At 37.0% G+C, this 17626-nt stretch overlaps 1 protein-coding gene across 1 annotated transcript in view; it reads right to left on the bottom strand.

Moving 5' to 3' along the window:
• CERS6 (ceramide synthase 6) overlaps window positions 1-17626 on the bottom strand; it is a 326541-nt gene that overhangs the window by 50236 nt on the left and 258679 nt on the right. Inside the window, exons 7-8 of the mRNA XM_004091962.3 lie at window positions 8123-8251; window positions 5309-5415 (exon numbers count right to left, since the gene is read on the bottom strand). Coding sequence (XP_004092010.1) covers window positions 5309-5415; window positions 8123-8251 — 236 coding nt within the window. The remainder of the gene's footprint in view (window positions 1-5308; window positions 5416-8122; window positions 8252-17626) is intronic.

Raw genomic sequence — 17626 nt, 5'->3', positions numbered from 1 at the left:
TTGTTCCAAGGTCAGAACTAGGACAAAAAGGCAGAAAGTATTGGGCGGTAAACTGTGACAGCCTGGGGCAGAACTCTCTAATAATGGCCACTGTGTGCAACTGGAAGGGACTGTCTTTAGAGGTGTAGGGTTTCCTTCCACTGGAATTATTCATGTGGTAGCTGAATTATTTGACAACAAAGGTCTCTTCCCCCATCATATTCTACTTATCTCTCAATCCTGGAAAGACTGTGAACAAGAAAAAGCAAAGCAAGGGATTCTGTGGTGAGGCTGTGGGCAGTGTAGTGATGGGCAAGAAGAGGAGTTGCCACTTTCTTTATCCTCCCCTCCAAAATAGGGTCATTAAACAGGTCAGCAGGGCCAACAGCAGCACAGAGTGGATATAAAAATCGTACTTTCTGGGGTAAGCCATGTCCTAGGAACAGCAAGGCCAGGCATTGGCTGGAACCATCTACACAGGGAGGCCACAGAGGACAGTGATATCATCAGGAAGGAACAGTGGAGAGATCAGTTTTGGTGACCTGTGTGTGGGAGGGTTGCATCCCAGATGTCCTCTGGACAGAAATAATCAACACTCCCTTGGACAGCATCCCAGCTTGGAGAGAAGGGGAAAGGGCCGTGCAAACGTGTCTCACCTCCTGGCTTATTAGACAGGATGAAGAGTTCCCAGGCAGGACGAATGAGTCAACCTAGGAAGCAGGCCACAGATAAAATAATAGTGTGATTCCAAGAGGTGGAAATGAATGAAAGCCAGTAAAGGGCAGTAAATGAGGAATGTGACAAACACAAGTTCGCTTCGTTAGAGTTACATGCTGAAGATGATCATAATGAAAGCAATAGCCAATCAAGAAATGGTGTGGGGATGACTGAATATCCACACACACAAGAATGAACTTGGATACCTACCTTCCACCATACACAAAAATCACCCCAAAACACAGCATAGGCCTAAATGGAAGAGTTAAAACTAGAAAACTCCTAGGAAAAAAAAAATAGGAGTAAATCTTCATGACCTTGGATTTGACAATGGTTTCTTATGACATCAAAAACACAAGTGACAAAAGAAAAAATAGACAAACTTTATCAAATCTAAAAGCTTTTATGCTTCAAAGGACATCATCAAGAAGTGAAAGACAACCCTCAGTAAGGGAGAAAACATTTGCAAATTATATATTGGATAAGTCCTTTATATATAATATACGTTATTATATTCATCATTCAGATATATAATCGTACATAAACTTTTACAACAATAAAAGGACAACCAAATTACAAACAGGTAAAGAATTTGAAATGCAAATCAAAACTACAATAAGATACCATTTAATAATCACTAAAATGAATACAATACAAAAAATAGTTAAGTGTTGGCAAGGAAGTAGAGAAAGTAGAACTCTCATACATTGCTGGTCAGATGTAAAATGGTGCTGCAACTTTGTAAAAGAGTTTGGTGGGCTGGGTGCATTGGCTCAGACCTGTAATACTGGCACTTTGGGAAGCCTAGGCTGGAGGATCGCTTGAGACCAGGAGTTCAAGACTAGCCTAAGCAATGTAGTGAGACCCTGTCTCTACAAATAAATAAATAAATCAGCTGGGTATTGTGGCACGTACCTGTAGTCCTAGCTACTTGAGAAACTGAGGCAGGAGAATCACTTGAGCCCAGGAGTTCAAGGCTGCAATGAGCTATGATGGCACCACTGCAGCCCAGCCTGGCCAACAGAGCAAGATCCCATTTTTTTTTAAAAACACTACCAAATGTTCTTCAAAAAGTTAGAGTTACAATGTAATCCAGCAATTCCATTCCTAAGCATATGCCTATGAAAATTGAAAATGTGTGTTCACACAACAGCTTGTATACAAACATTAATAGCAGCATTATTCACAACAGCCAAACAATGGAAACAATCCTGAAGTCTGTCACCTGAGGAATGGATAAATAAAATGTGGTATATCCATACGATAAAATATTATTCACCAATAAGAAAGAATGAAGTACTGATACATGCTACAACATGGATAAACTTTGAAAACATCAGGAAGCTGAAAGAACTCAGTTACAAAAGATCACATATTGCATGAAACCATTTATATAAAATGACCACAAAATGTAAGTTCACAGAGACAGCAAGCAGGTTAGTGGTTGCCAGGGGATGGTAGGAGGGAAGAATGAGGAGTGAATGGCAGCGCAATAGGTTTGTTTACAGCAGCATCAACACAAATACATCAGTAATGAATGCATTGTGCTATGATGTTGTCATAGGAACTTTTTAGGTCCATTATAATCTTGTAGGATCACTGTCATATATGCGGTCCTTCACTGGCCACGAAGCGTAGCCATATGGTACATGACTGTATTTCCGGAAGCTACAATGTGCTTATGGTGAGGTTAAATCTTTCCATAATTTTGTCATTTATATTTTTCTGAACTGTACCTATTCAGAGCTACTCCAAATACTTCTATTGAGTTTTTGTTCTTTTTTTCTTACTAATTTCCTAAGAGGTCTCTCTTTTCATGTTAAATAATCTCACTTAACAAGCCAATACTTACGTAGCAATTACTATGAACCTGACATGTTTCTTAGCTCTATAGAGACATAAAATCACTTAATATTTACAATGCTGTGAGTGGGCATCATCATCATTCCTATTTAAGAGATGAGGAAACTTTAGCACAAAGGTGTTAAGCAGTGGAGGCAGGATTTGAACCCACTCACACTGGTCCAAACGTCCCAGCTAACCAGTATACTATTCTGACTCATACGGACGCAGCCAACAGCAGACTTAAGAATGTCAATCAAGACACTCGGACCCCAGAAAATGTGTCAAATCTGGTCACTGTAAAAGACTGTGATAGTTGTTCTTTTCTGGAACTGCACTGTCCAATAAGCTAGCCACGTGTGGCTACTGAGCACTTGAAATGTAGTTAAACTAAATCTAGATGTGTGGTAATGTGAAATATACATTGAATTTCAAAGATTTAATAGAAATTAAATGACTGTAGATACTCAAAACATTTTAATATTAATGTGTTGATATGTTAAAATAGTATCTTGGGCCAGGCACGGTGGCTCATGCCTGTAATCCCAGCATTTTGGGAGGCCGAAGCAGGTGGATCACTTGAGGTCAGGAGTTTGAGACCAGCCTGGCCAACATGGTGAAACCCCGTCTCTACCAAAAAAAAAAAAAAAAAAAAAAATTAGACCGGGCGTGGTGGTGCGTGCTGTAGTCTCAGCTACTTGAAGCCGAAGAATCACTTGAACCTGGGAGGCAGAGATTGCAGTGAGCCGAGATCACGCCACTGCACTCCAGCCTGGGCGACAGGGCAAGACTCTGTCTTAAAAAAAAAAAAAATACTATTTTGAATATACTGAGTTAAATGTGTTATTTAAATGGATATCACCTTTCATCTTTAAAAAAAAAGAACTTTTAGTATGGCTACTAGAAAATACTGTATTACTATAAAGCCTGTATTGTATTTCTGTTGGACAGGGTTGTTCTAGAAGGATGTATTGTGACTGGAAAAGAAGTCTGGAGGAGCAGTGCATGGTTCTTAAAAGGCTAATCATGGTGTATGCTGTCTTTGAGGACCATGGATTGCTGATATAACAGAGAATAAGCCAAGTGTTATTAAACCCATCAATTACCAATATTCTGATGACTCATGATGAATTCAAATATAGTCAAGAGGAACCTGGAAGGTATTGTTGGTGAATCCAAAGAAATGGGTTGAAAACAAAAAGGAATATAGGGCAGGGGAAATAATTTTGTTTCTTCTACCTAAAGCACAGTCTTTGAAGGAGAAATAGGTCTATGAAATGCTTCTTAAAACTAAAGTGTGAGCTACCTCTATTACACCTTACCCTCTACAGGTGAGTCACTATTTCTCACACACACTCTATTTGCCATAATGTATAATTTAGCCAACAGAGCTCCTTAGTAAATGCAACAAAACTATTTAAATATTGATAATCCATCTATATTACCTATGTCCAGTAAATGTATGGAAAAAAAATTTATAATCTCTGGCCCCCCCCACCCCATACCCCAAATTATAAACCAGAATATTAAAAGGACCTGTAGGAATTCAACTGCAAATGCCCCAAGGGCAGCCCTATGTCTAACCGAATTATCAGCATTACCAGTACCATCCCAGTGCTGGTAATGCAGCAAATGCCCAGTAAATTTTCACTAAATACGCACAAAAAATGGCAGCTCATTGGAATTTTAAAGTCCACACCTAAACAATATGGAAAAGGCAAAGAATGGATATTCTAGACTGGTAAGCTTACTGTTGTAGATGGCTAATCACACAGATGGGGGCAAATACTTAGAATGAAGACCCAGGAGTCAGCAAAGGTTTTCTAAAATCTGACTTCACATTCTTTTTCTGACTCTGCCTCTATCTGTGCAGGGAGTGACTCAACAGAGTAAATCCTGAATTCCTTAAGACCTTTGACAAAGCTCTTTTATATACCTTAAACAAGGTGGGGAAATAGCAGCCATGACGATCTAACAGTTAGAAGGCTTAGTAATGAGGAGAAAAACCATACAGGAAGATTGGTGTTTGGGGGACTGAGGTCAACCTAAAGAAATTCTTCACGGGTAGACCAGGAATCCCTCTTGGTCAACATTTTTCTTCAGTAAGTTGGAAGAAACATGAAAGGCATATTTGCCAAGTAACACAAAGCTGGAAGAGACTTTGGATATAATTCAAAGACTCTATTTGGTTAGAATGGTATACAGTTAATGAAAAGAATTATCTAGGATAGTGGTTTTCAAACTTTAACATGCAGCAGAATCGTCAGGAAGGCTTATTAAAACACATTGCCAGGACTCATCTCTAGAGTTTCTCACTCAGTAGGCCTGGGGTGGGGCCAAGAATGTGCATTTCTAACAGGTTCTTAGGTGATGCTGCTGCCGCTAGTCCAGGGACAACCCTCTATGAACCCCTGGTACAGGAGATTCCTGTCATATACTTGTTTGCAACACCACGGTTTCTTTCTTAATTCCAACCTTCATGGCTGAGGTTCTTCAGTCATATTCTAGACTAATGCCTTCTATGACAGATGGCTTTCTGTGGCTTCAGAATCCATGCAAGCCACATCCTTTTCCAACTATCCTGGGGAAATCATTAGTAAAGAGTGCAACTCTCTTCTGGAAGAAGAAATCAAGCTGTTTCTTGAGGTATTCCCCCACCCGCCAATATATTTAAACCTCTAAATACTTATGGTAAAATTCAAAAGGAAAATGGTTCAGAAAGCTTATTTGGAAAGGGTGGCTCTATCAGGAAGAATACTGGCATACTCACCAGAGAGGAAATATACCCAGTCGTGTGGTGATAAAAACCACGGCAAACATAACAAACAGGAGATCACACATTTTCTGAAACTTGGCATAATTTGCCATTTTGGCAGCCTATGAAAGAAAGGAATGTGATGTATTAATGTAGTTAAACTGATAATAAAAAGTTTCTTTCAATATGCATGAGTCTCTTATAAGATATACCTTACCAGATGCATAAAATTGCCTGTGACTAAAATGTCATATATCATGCATCAGTATTTATAAATTACCCATAAGTGGAGTGAAAGGCAGCATTAGCCGTAAGTAGAATTCCTGACTGTTACAGATTTAATCAAATATTCAGCAACCTGAAAAATTCATTTGTATGGTTGATTTCAGAAAAGCAGAGAAAAAAATAAGAAATTCTTGCATCATAGATGATATTAGCAAGCCAGAGACACCAAAACAGAAATCTGGCATAACAGTTCAAACAGAAGTGCTCAACAATCCTTTAAACCTTTTTATGATCTCAAATGCTGAGGCCACAAACTTTATATAGAATATACGGAACTTTTCTGCATTTTTCTTTCTTTCTCCTTAAAATTACAGGTTTTCTTTAAACAAGCACAAGGAGTACTCTGGGGAGATGCTTTTCTGGCTTATTCTCATGAACTTAGAAATGAAAAAAGCGTCAAGATCATGTCATTTCAACTAATCCATTTAGGTAGAATTTTCAAAGTTACATGAATGGGTCATTTTTTAGATGAAAGGGTCTGTGAAAAGTACCCTCATAATTTATGACAGTGATTTAAGTGAAGACTTTTTATATTATAAATTAGCCTAGGGAAGAAATCACATCCCTTTCTCTACCATCTACTTTTTTACAGATGATTCTAAAAACAGGTGAGACTGAAAACATAATTTTGCTTAATCATCTCTTTTTACATTTTTGCATAGAATTCACAGCACCTACACACAGGGGTATAAATTGATGATGCCTTCTGAATTTATAACATTATTTTCCACTTCTTGGAAACTTAAATTTACTGAGTCAGATTTGAAAAGATTGTTGACATTATCCACAGAAGCTATAATTTAAAAGCTTTAAATAAAGCACAAAGCTATGAGAGGAATGTATTCCTAAGGGGAAATATCTATTAACTGGGTGGAAGTTAGGATTATAAGCTTTTAATTTCATCAACACTTCAGGTGTAACACCATAAATTATGTTAAAAGGTACCTTCCACCTTCTTCTGGCTAGGTAAATCATGAAATTTTTCTTTTATATTTTTTCACCAGTATTCAATAAATAAGCTTTAAACACAAACTTTTCAGAAATGTCTATGCCATAAGATAACATGTTGAGGAGCTGATAGGTGACCTATCTCATTAATTGAATACTCTTAAGTGTTATTTATTTTATAATGTTAAAGAGAATCTAGGTGATGAAGAACATTTATTTTTAAGCCACGTGACTGAGATTTCTGAAATTTTTTTTCTGGATACAAGTGGAACTTGATTAGAAATTTTCTGAATCATGGCACTACCAAGCATCATGCCAGCCATTTCCACAGGCAATGAAGTTGCCAAATTGTATAGGATTGATTGTACAGCCTTAGGTTGCAGCATAAATTTCTACATTCAAGCAAACTTAAGATTTAACCAAATGATAACTCATTTCCAGGGGATTGCCCTTATACTAATTATATTTCTCCTATTAAAAAATATGTTGAATAGAGGTTAGCTTGAATCACTTAAAAATCACAGCAACAAATTATCGTTAGACTTACCTAGCCCATTAGGTCTATTTTTCTGTTTCATAACATTAAAGGACCAGAGTTTTTAACAAAGTGCTGTATACACCTCAAACCTTAATTGCCTTTATAGTAGATTCAAATTTTATAGCATAGAATTCTGCTTATATTGCAATAACAGGTCATTATTTGAGGGCATGTCTAGTCTACATTCACAGTACAGTAAATGGTTCAAAGGTGGCAAAACAAAGCACTTAAAGCAAAAAGGTGGGCCTAAAGGAAAAAAAAATCAGAATTCAGATCAGATTGTAAGAACCATTTCTACATAGGCTTTGTACTCCTATAAGGTAATTCTGACCAGTTATATTAATTTCTTAATATAAAATGCAAAGACTTTAATTATTAACATTATTGAGTATGACTCTTCACGGGAGCCATAGTTAAAACTAAATATCACATCACAATTTTCCTTGGGACTTTACCTTTTGAAATATGCTAGAACATATTTATTTATTTTACCACTTTAAGAATTCTAAATAATAGTAACCAATTCATATGTAACCAATATTTCCACAGATATTCCTTATACTTAAATACATAGAAAATATAGTTTCTATATAAAATTTGCAATTCATATGCCCTTTTCACTGTAAAAACCTTAGGTAAATGTGTATTGGCAATAAAAATGATGAACCCTACTTAATTTTACTGGGATGTATAGCTTCCATTAGTAACTAAACTGAGTTTTACAAAATTTCCCAATAAATCACAGTAAAAGTTATAACACACAAAACAAAACCTAATCAAATAATGATTTTCCTTTGTAAAATCATTCATTTCTTAAGTATAGAATAGTAAAGGTTTTCAGCATTTTATTAACAACTTTTTTTTTGTATAAAAGTTTACATACTAATTTAAAATCTCATTTTCACCAGCTTAACCTACAAAGAAACACTCCGCAGTTTCAATGTAGTTATTTACTATTGTACCCAAGCACCATCTAGCATAACATTGAACAGCTGATGAGATTGGGGACTTCCTAAATTTTGGATTTTGTATTCTTAAAGATGAAAGAAAACTTTTACCTCCAGAAGAGCATCAGCTGAATCATGAAGACAAAGGACCAGCGTTCCTACTCGGGCCATATTATTGACATACGAAAAGGTAATCAAGAATATAGATACAAGGTGGTGCAGGAACATAATGCCAAAGTCCTTGAGGAAAGAAAAAACATCCATATTAGAGTTTAGCAACATCACATTTCCATTTAGCCATTCAGCCACTGAACCAGTCTTTACTGAGAACCTCCACAAGCCTAGCACTGATGATGAATAAGGTATGAATAAGGTATAACTCTTATCTTCCAGGAGTCCATCACGTGTTGGGAGAGACACATAGGAGATCAGTGGAAGCCCAAGATCACGGCTTTGGCAGATTTGGTATCTGGTTCATAGATGGTGACTTCTAGCTGTGTCATCATATGGCAAAAAGGGCAAAGCACTTCTTTAGCACCACAGGAGATAAGAGGACATCAGTGACTACCAAGAATGCAATCAATGCCAGGACAAAGACCATATCACAAAGAGTGCTTTGTACCAAGCCAAGTAATTTGAAGCTATGAGAGAAATCACTACATAATTTCAAGAAAAGAAGGGCACTACTTGCATTTGAACTTTAGGAAGATCTTTGGGGCAACTGTACAGGTTTAACTGGACCACTTCTCTGACTAATGATTGGGGCTTCGGAAGGTATTGGCTGTATCTTTGACCAGAGTGTGGCATCTATGAAGGGACAGTAGGTTAAGGTCAGAGGAAAAGGGCATCGTATGGCTCCCAGCCTGGGTAGTCCACTGCCTACAGAAGGGTTGATAAGCCACATAGCAAGGTTTAAGGTGGTGCTGTGGTCTAAATATTTGTGTGCCCACCAAATTCATGTTAAAATCTTAATGCTCAAGGAGATATTAGGAGATGGGGCATTTGGGAGGTAATTAGGGCATGAGGCCAGAACCCTCATGAATAGGATTAGTGCCCTTGTAAAAGGGACCCCAGAGAGCTGCTTTGCCCCTTCCACCATACGAAGACACAGCTAGAAGGCACGATCTATGAACCAGGAAATGGGCCCTCATCAGATACCGAATCTGCCAGAGCCTTGATCTTGGACTTCCCAGCCTCTGGAACTATAAGAAATCAATTTCTGTTGTTTACAGGACTCCGAATCTACAGTATTTTGCCACAGCAGCCCAAACGGATTAAGACGGGGGTGACTGTTTTCTGTTATCTCAGATTTCTTGGAATGTGCATGTCAGTGTTAGCATCCTTCTCCCAGAATATGCATGTTGGGATACTAAAATAAGAATCCTACCATGTTGGCTTTTCTGATAGGACCTACACAAACAAGCTCTGCATTTTTAAAAATTGTTTTATGTAGATTCAGGGGGGTACATATGCATGCTTGTTACTTAGGTATACTACATACTGGTGGGGATTGAAGCCATGAATTTTAATCATTATCTGTCCATAGATATTAGAAAAAAATCTACTTTGCAGAAATAACAGTAAATTGACCATCCTTATTTTGGTGGGCTTCAAGGGAACCTCATCTTGGCCTCAGTGAATTGTTTTTTTCACTGTTTTTTTCAGATGGTCATTATCTCCTGACCATCTGGACATGGTTTGTTTTGATATGGAATTTCTATTGCTTAGAAATATAGTCTCTCTTTTACTCACACTTATATCTAATCCATGTATCTCTCTCAGAGTAAGTCTGAATTTCTTTGAGACTTAAATGCCAAGACTGACCCTAATGTTGCTCTATTTGAAGTCTCTGGAGGAAAAGGACTATTCCCCATAGACCGTTCATCTAGGGTAGATTTATTTGAATCTCTCTCTCCCTAGGGGAGACAGCAAGAAAATGAAAAGCATATCCGAAAACTGACATATGAGCAGATCATGATTATGAAAAAGTGCAACATGTAGGTTAAATCTAGGGGAGTAAACCTAAATTTTTATCTTGAAAAGTCAATATTCATATGGTCATTTATTCATTAAAAATAGTGATTGAGCATTTACTATGCTCTAGACAGTTCTAGGCTTTGAGGATGAATAAGTAAGCAAACTAGACAAATACTTTTGCCCTTGTGGAACATCTATATTCTAGTAGCGGAGAACAGACAAAAAATATAAGTAAATGATCTCTTACAGTAGAAGGTAAAAATGTGCTATGGGGGAAAAAGAAGCAATCACGGTAAGAAGGGTGAGGAGTCCTGGTTGCTGGGGGAGATAGATTATAATGGTACACAGAGGGGCTAGACCAGGGCAGGCTTCTCTAAGAAGGTGACTTAAAGATGATGAGGAAGCTAGTCTTACAGATAGATGGGGAGAAAATATTCAAGCCAGAGAAAACAACCAAGGCAAAGGTATTATCCATCACGCTCTTTCTATCCTGAAGTGTTCAAGGAATTGTGAGGAGGTGAGTGTGGCTGGAGTCAAGTAAGAAGGAGAGACGTGTAGAAGCCAGAGCAGCAACATTACAGATTTTAAAAATTAGTAGCTTCTTCTTATCTGTTACCACTATTTTAAAAAGATATTTTAACTTTGTTGAATAAAAAGTAATCACTCTACTATTTAATCCCTGATATGTAACTGTTCTACGTAGCATTTGTATTCAGATATAAATTGGGAAGTTAAGGGTCAAGAACAAAATTATTTCTGGGGTTGTAAGGACTTAATTTTATCTATCACATTGGAATAGGTACAAAGCACTTATAAGTACTCTCTAATACCACTCGTAGTCATGAAAATGAAACAGGGCTAGGTTTTTATTCTTACAGGTGTCTTCATAAACTCCTTCGTACAACATTCCCTTGGGACTATTCTTGTTTGTTCTGAGAATCAGTGTGGGTGACAGGGCTAAGGTTGGTGGATGTTCAGCCAAGCTGAACATCTGGTTTACAAAGGCAACAGAAACTAGATTAGGTAGACTTCTCAGTTCCTTGTGAATTCGACTTAATCTTCTACCCAAGGGGAAGGAGGAGGCCATAGTGGTGTCTCTTTCTGAACTGCCTTGTACTTTTCCTCTGTAACCCTTTAGCTCTCATGGCTCCTGCCCTGGTTCCTGATTCACTGGGTGACAGAGCCACTTTCTTCTGGACCCCCACTTACCTATCCTGGACCCTCACCTATCAACCTTTCCACAACTCAGAGAGGCCTCTGTCTCTAATTTCTATTCTCCAATTCAGTTCAGTTATTATTTTTTTGTTTGGTTTGTCTGTGGTTAAGGCAACTTCTATTTTAAACATAAGTGCAAGAATGTTAAAACCAGGGTCATATTGACAGGACCAGACTCCTGGAAAATGTAGGTTTCTTGAACAATTATGGAACACCTATTTCATAAGAGCCAATTTGTAATCCAACTCTTAATTTTGTCATTTTTGGTAGGGGTAATTTCCTATATAGTTCTTTTTTTTTTTTTTTTTTTTTTTGAGACAGAGTCTCACTCTGTCACTCAGGCTAGAGTACAATGGTGGGATCTCAGCTCACTGCAACCTCCGCCTCCTGGGTTCAAGCCATTCTTGTGCCTCAGCCACCCAAGTAGCTGAGATTACAGGTGTGCGCCACCATGCCCAGCTAATTTTTGTATTTTCTGTAGAGACGGGGTTTCACCATGTTGGCCAGACTGGTCTCGAACACCTGACCTCAAGTGATCCACCTGCCTCAGCCTCTCAAAGTGCTAGGATCACAGGCATGAGCCACTGAGTCTGGCTGTCTATACAATTAAGAGACTGGATCAGGTTATTTTTATGCTGTCAATTCTATAATTCTAGGCTTCATAGCCACAGTGATTAAATAATATTTTAAGTCTTTACTAATTTCATATTTGTGTATTATGTGGCAGGGAGCGAGTGTGGGAGAGCCCACACGTGCACCCTTTTTATTTAGCAGCTGAGTAGCAGGTGATGTCACTACAGGTTGGGGTTTGAAAAGTCAACTTCAACAACTTTAATTGCTTAAATGATTCCGTCTACAGCTTAGTGAACATGTCTAGAGGTTATTTTCTACTCTGGAAAGTGCCTAACATTTATGGACAACCATACATATTGATTTACTGCTAGGATAAACAGTATATTAGTTTCCTAAATGAGGTCAGATAATTTAAGAAATGAAGTGCAACAATTTCTCTTATTTTCAATTAACGTAGTCTCCAAATAGCATGACACATTGATGGTAGATTCCACTGTCAGGGGAATCATGCGTCTTCCAACAGTTAATTCTGACTGCCCATGGCAGAACTGAGCATTGAGAACACAGTGGCCTAAGACCCTACCACTATATTCCTTCCTCTCGACTCACATTTACATCTAGTTCTCAGCTCACTGGCAGAAGAGAAATGATGACCATACTCTGAGTTTAATAAGTGATTATGTACAGGTGCAACTTACCAGTTTTACCTACTTCTGAAATTCTGATGTCTTTGCAGTTAGTACCTAAGGTTTTCTTAAATAATTAAAGTTAGACAATACCAAAATGCCTTAGACTTTCAATAAAAATTGCACTGATAACATTTTCCACTGAAAGATAAAATCTGTTCTCTCCAAGCTGTCACTTATTAGGTTCCATCATGTGGAGTATAGTGTTCTACCAGATAATAACTACTTCAAAACAATGGGTCCATTAAAGTAGAGCTTACCTTTCAACTAATATTTTAAACTGTTTCCTAAACATAATCAAATGAAAACACACACTGCTCAATTCAGAAATTCACTGAGTTTATATTTGCTATGCTTAATACACAGATTTCAAAGTTTAACCAGCTGAATACCTAAAAAGAACAATAATTTCCACATTTTCTATTGTTCAGCTCTGAATGATTGCTCTTGGCTCACTGAAAGAGAACAAGGGTTTTTCTCTATTTAATTTTAAAATGAATAAATATAAATTGATTAAAACACTTACGGAGGATTAGTACCATTTTATAATTAAGTTTCCTGAGATGTATCTGATACAACGTCAATAAACAACCCAATGGCCTTGCCAATACAGCACGGCTCCTTTAAAAACAAGAGCCTTGTTTTTTAGACAAAATTTGCTTTGTAAAGATGTTTTTTGCATATAAATCACCTGGTCCTAGAAAACATTTGTTTTATTACTGAAGGACTCAGTTATGCCCATGGCAGAAGACCAATTTTCTTTATAGTCCTATCTGTATGAATATGAAAAAAGAATGAATAATGGATGTCACCTTTTACATTTCTGCTTCAGAATGCATTATACATAATAAAATACCTTTAATAAAGGCCATGTAATCATTATTTTATGTGTTACTCACATCCTCCTTACCCAACACATTTCTTTGAGTAGGCACTGAATCTGGTCCAAATAACCATTTTTAAACAAATTGCCGATTTGGATTTTATCAATGCAGGGTGGAAAACTTCCATCCTTATATTTGCAACTGCTGAAAGTGATTAGTGCACACATAGATGCAGTCATGGCTGAAAGAACATTTTAGGTTGAAATGTTTTCCTGCATTTTCTATAACTGCAATTAAGGAGAGTGACTGTGATTTCTCATTGGTCTTCAGACTGAAGACTGATGCCAAAGCCTTATTCAAAACAGACTGGCCTGGACACGTGCTTTACTTGTGTCCTCAACCTCCTGCTATTCTGCCATATTGTTTCTGGACATATTCACAGCCATTATCAAGGGCTCCTTCTATGTTCCCTGCTTGATATTGACCCTAATGTTGATCTTTACTTCAGTAGCTTTGCCTATGTTAATTATCAGAGACAAGGGGGAAAAAATCAAACACAGTCTTCACTCAAACTTAATTAGAAGTCTGAGTGAACAGGCAACCTACAAAATGGGAGAAAATTTTCGCAACCTACTCATCTGACAAAGGGCTAATATCCAGAATCTACAATGAACGCAAACAAATTTACAAGAAAAAAACAAACAACCCCATCAAAAAGTGGGCAAAGGACATGAACAGACACTTCTCAAAAGAAGACATTTATGCAGCCAAAAAACACATGAAAAAATGCTCATCATCACTGGCCATCAGAGAAATGCAAATCAAAACCACAATGAGATACCATCTCACACCAGTTAGAATGGCCATCATTAAAAAGTCAGGAAACAACAGGTGCTGGAGAGGATGTGGAGAAATAGGAACACTTTTACACTGTTGGTGGGACTGTAAACTAGTTCAACCATTGTGGAAGTCAGTGTGGCGATTCCTCAGGGATCTAGAACTAGAAATACCATTTGACCCAGCCATCCCATTACTGGGTATATACCCAAAGGATTATAAATCATGCTGCTATAAAGACACATGCACACGTATGTTTATTGTGGCACTATTCACAATAGCAAAGACTTGGAACCAACCCAAATGTCCAACAACGATAGACTGGATTAAGAAAATGTGGCACCTATATACCATGGAATACTATGCAGCCATAAAAAATGATGAGTTCATGTCCTTTGTAGGGACATGGATGAAACTGGAAACCATCATTCTCAGTAAACTATTGCAAGGACAAAAAACCAAACACTGTATGTTCTCACTCATAGGTGGGAATTGAACAATAAGAACACATGGACACAGGAAGGGGAACATCACACTCTGGGGACTGTTGTGGGGAGGGGGGAGGGACAGCATTAGGAGATATACCTAATGCTAAATGACGAGTTAATGGGTGCAGCACACCAACATGGCACATGGATACATATGTAACAAACCTGCACATTGTGCACATGTACCCTAAAACTTAAAGTATAATAATAAAAAAAAAAAGAATTCAAGGAAGAGCCATCCATTTTAGTATTAAAAGCTGGTAAGATAACACTGTTTTTTCCTGATTACATTTTCAAATAGCATTTAGGGAACCTAGAAAAGTTTCTTAGTCTGTTCTATGTAGCTTTCACATCAGAAATTCCTGGGTACAGGTAAAATTCCAGCTACCTGGGCTCCATCCCCAACTGTTAGAATGAAAATCAGCATCGTTAATTTGGTTCACTAGGGGAATTTTACGTACAATAAAATATTAGCACCAAACATCCAGAAGGATCTACCTCTCATTGAGACCCAGATCTGAACATCTATATAATGGAACTCCTTTCACAATGATCAAGCTGTAGAGAATCTCTGAAATAATATTGTTTTCAGGAGGCACTACAATTTCATCTTGATGTACATGCCTTTACAAAAACAAAATTCACCCATTTTTCATTAAAAATAATACATACACATACCATAAACAGGAACTGTTCCCTAAATTCTCATTGGCTGGATAATATATTAATTTTATGCAGTGTCTTTTGGGAATAATTTTTGCAACCGATTAAGAAAAAACATTAGTGAACCTCTTTATAAAGGGAATTTAGAAGATCAAGATTTTAATTAAAGGCTGATTTAGATGTGCACAGACATGAGGAATATGAAATACTTCTGAAGTGCAAGAAAAAAGGCTCTCCTCCCTCAGATGCAAATGATGCATATTAGCTTTCCTGAATTTAATAAAATTAATAAATCTGTAATCTAACTAATATGAATAGAAGTCAGGTAATAGCACCAGGTTTACTCAATGAACTGATTTTCAGACTGTCTAGGAAACAGAAGAACAGCAGCATAGCTTAAAGCTGATTTCATTTTATGGCAACTGCAGTAATAATAGAAACCCCTCATTAAAAAACAAACAAACAAAAAACAGTTCTCTTATGTGAAATTTCAAGGCACATACAAATGTATATGACTTTTTACAGAGTAACATGCTTTTCTTTTTAGGGATCAGTAACAAACAGTTTTCCTTTCTCTCTTGTGATTTTTCTGCCTTAGCATAAAACTCAGAATGCTGGGGGTAGAAGTGGACTTTAAGCATGTAACTTGGCAACATGCAAAAGAGAGTAGCTACTCAGTCTCCATCTCCATTTTAGAATGAATAAACAGATGGAGATGGTGAGGATTTCAGACAAAATTTACATACACCAAGAATAATCATAATCAGCTTTTCCATTAAGGGAATATAAAAATATAATAGCTTCTCAGCCTTTGGAGATGGGTAAAGTCCTGATGATCAGGATGAATATATATAAAACCTCTTAAACAAAGAAAACCAAAACCCCCAAATAGTATACTAACAATCTTAATATTAAAACTAATGTGTGCGAATAAATCACAAAATACATCCTTAAGGCAAAAATGAAATATAGTACCAGAAATTCAGATCAGAATAATTTGCTGCTTTGTCCTGTCTTATGGTGGTTTCTAGAATAAATAGCAGTACAACTTCTAAAGCTTTAATAATTTGGTTTAAAAACAAAACAAAGAAGTAAAAGATTAAAAAATTGTGTAGGGTCTTGAGACAATGGCTAAATAATGAAAGTATATTTGGGGTGATTTATAGAAATCAGTTGATTCTGTGTCTCTCCCCATTAGGCAATTTGAGGAGAATCATAACCATCTCTTACCAACTTATGATGTGAAGAGTTCACGTAATGTATGTACAATCTCCCACGATTTATTTGGTTGTTCTGTTTCAACTGGCTTTGAATTTTGGCTCACTATAAATAAGAGAGTTGGTTAAATGGACCATTTAAAGAAAGATATTTCACATAAGGCTCTTCAAAACTCTAACTAAAACTCACTTTTTTCTTATGTATAGCCTATGCATCCTAAGGTAAATATTTACAGGAAAATCTGGAAAGGAATGAAGAACTGTGACTTATTTGGGAAATGTTTGTTCCATTATAAAGTGGAGGAGTCTTGGCAGGAATGAATCAATTATTCCCTTCTCCAAAATTCAGTCTGTGAATAAAATTTCATTCACATTAGATCTAGAATTGAATCTACTTCAACACTTTTCTACCAATAGATTATAGATTTTTCTCCCTTTGGACTAAATGTATACGCATTTAGGTCCTTGAGGGGGATAACTGTAACACACAGAATTCATTTTAAAAACACCAAGTGCCACGAAATTAATTGGTTTAAAGATGTTGAATTTACTATGGTTACTATCAAAATGTTTTTAAAATGTATACTGATGTGATTTAAATATCTCTACTAGCCATTCTCAAATCTGACATCCCCACTGTTCATCAAATATGCACAACAGGTTATCCTACTTTACAGCAAAGATAGGCAAAGGGCCAGATGGCCAGATTTGGGTTTGTAAATAAAGCTTTATTGGAACACAGCCACGCCCATTTGTTTTCTTACTGTCTATGGCAGTTTTCTTGCTATAGTGGCAGAGTTGAGAAGCTGCAACAGAGATTACACGTCTCCAAAAATTAAAATATTTATTACCTGGCCCTTTACAGAAAAGCTTTATGACCTGCCTTAGAGTCACATCAAAGGACATATGGGAAAGCATCATATTGGAAAAGTCATATTATCTAAGATGTGGCAATGGCATAGGCTCATGGCTAACTTCACCACATTTTGGTCAGACCAAAAAATGTGTCAAGAGATTTAACTTTCATAGCTGTCCTGATGTAATCCATTAAATATTACTCTCAAAATTCAGATAAATTATAAAGAAAGAGAACCATCAAAATTCTCATGATCAAGTATAACCACAGCTTTAAAAC

Source organism: Nomascus leucogenys, chromosome 22a (assembly GCF_006542625.1).
Source record: "Nomascus leucogenys isolate Asia chromosome 22a, Asia_NLE_v1, whole genome shotgun sequence".
Lineage (NCBI taxonomy): Eukaryota > Metazoa > Chordata > Mammalia > Primates > Hylobatidae > Nomascus > Nomascus leucogenys.
Note: the sequence above shows the minus strand (reverse complement) of the source record. Positions and strands in the feature narration are given on the sequence as shown.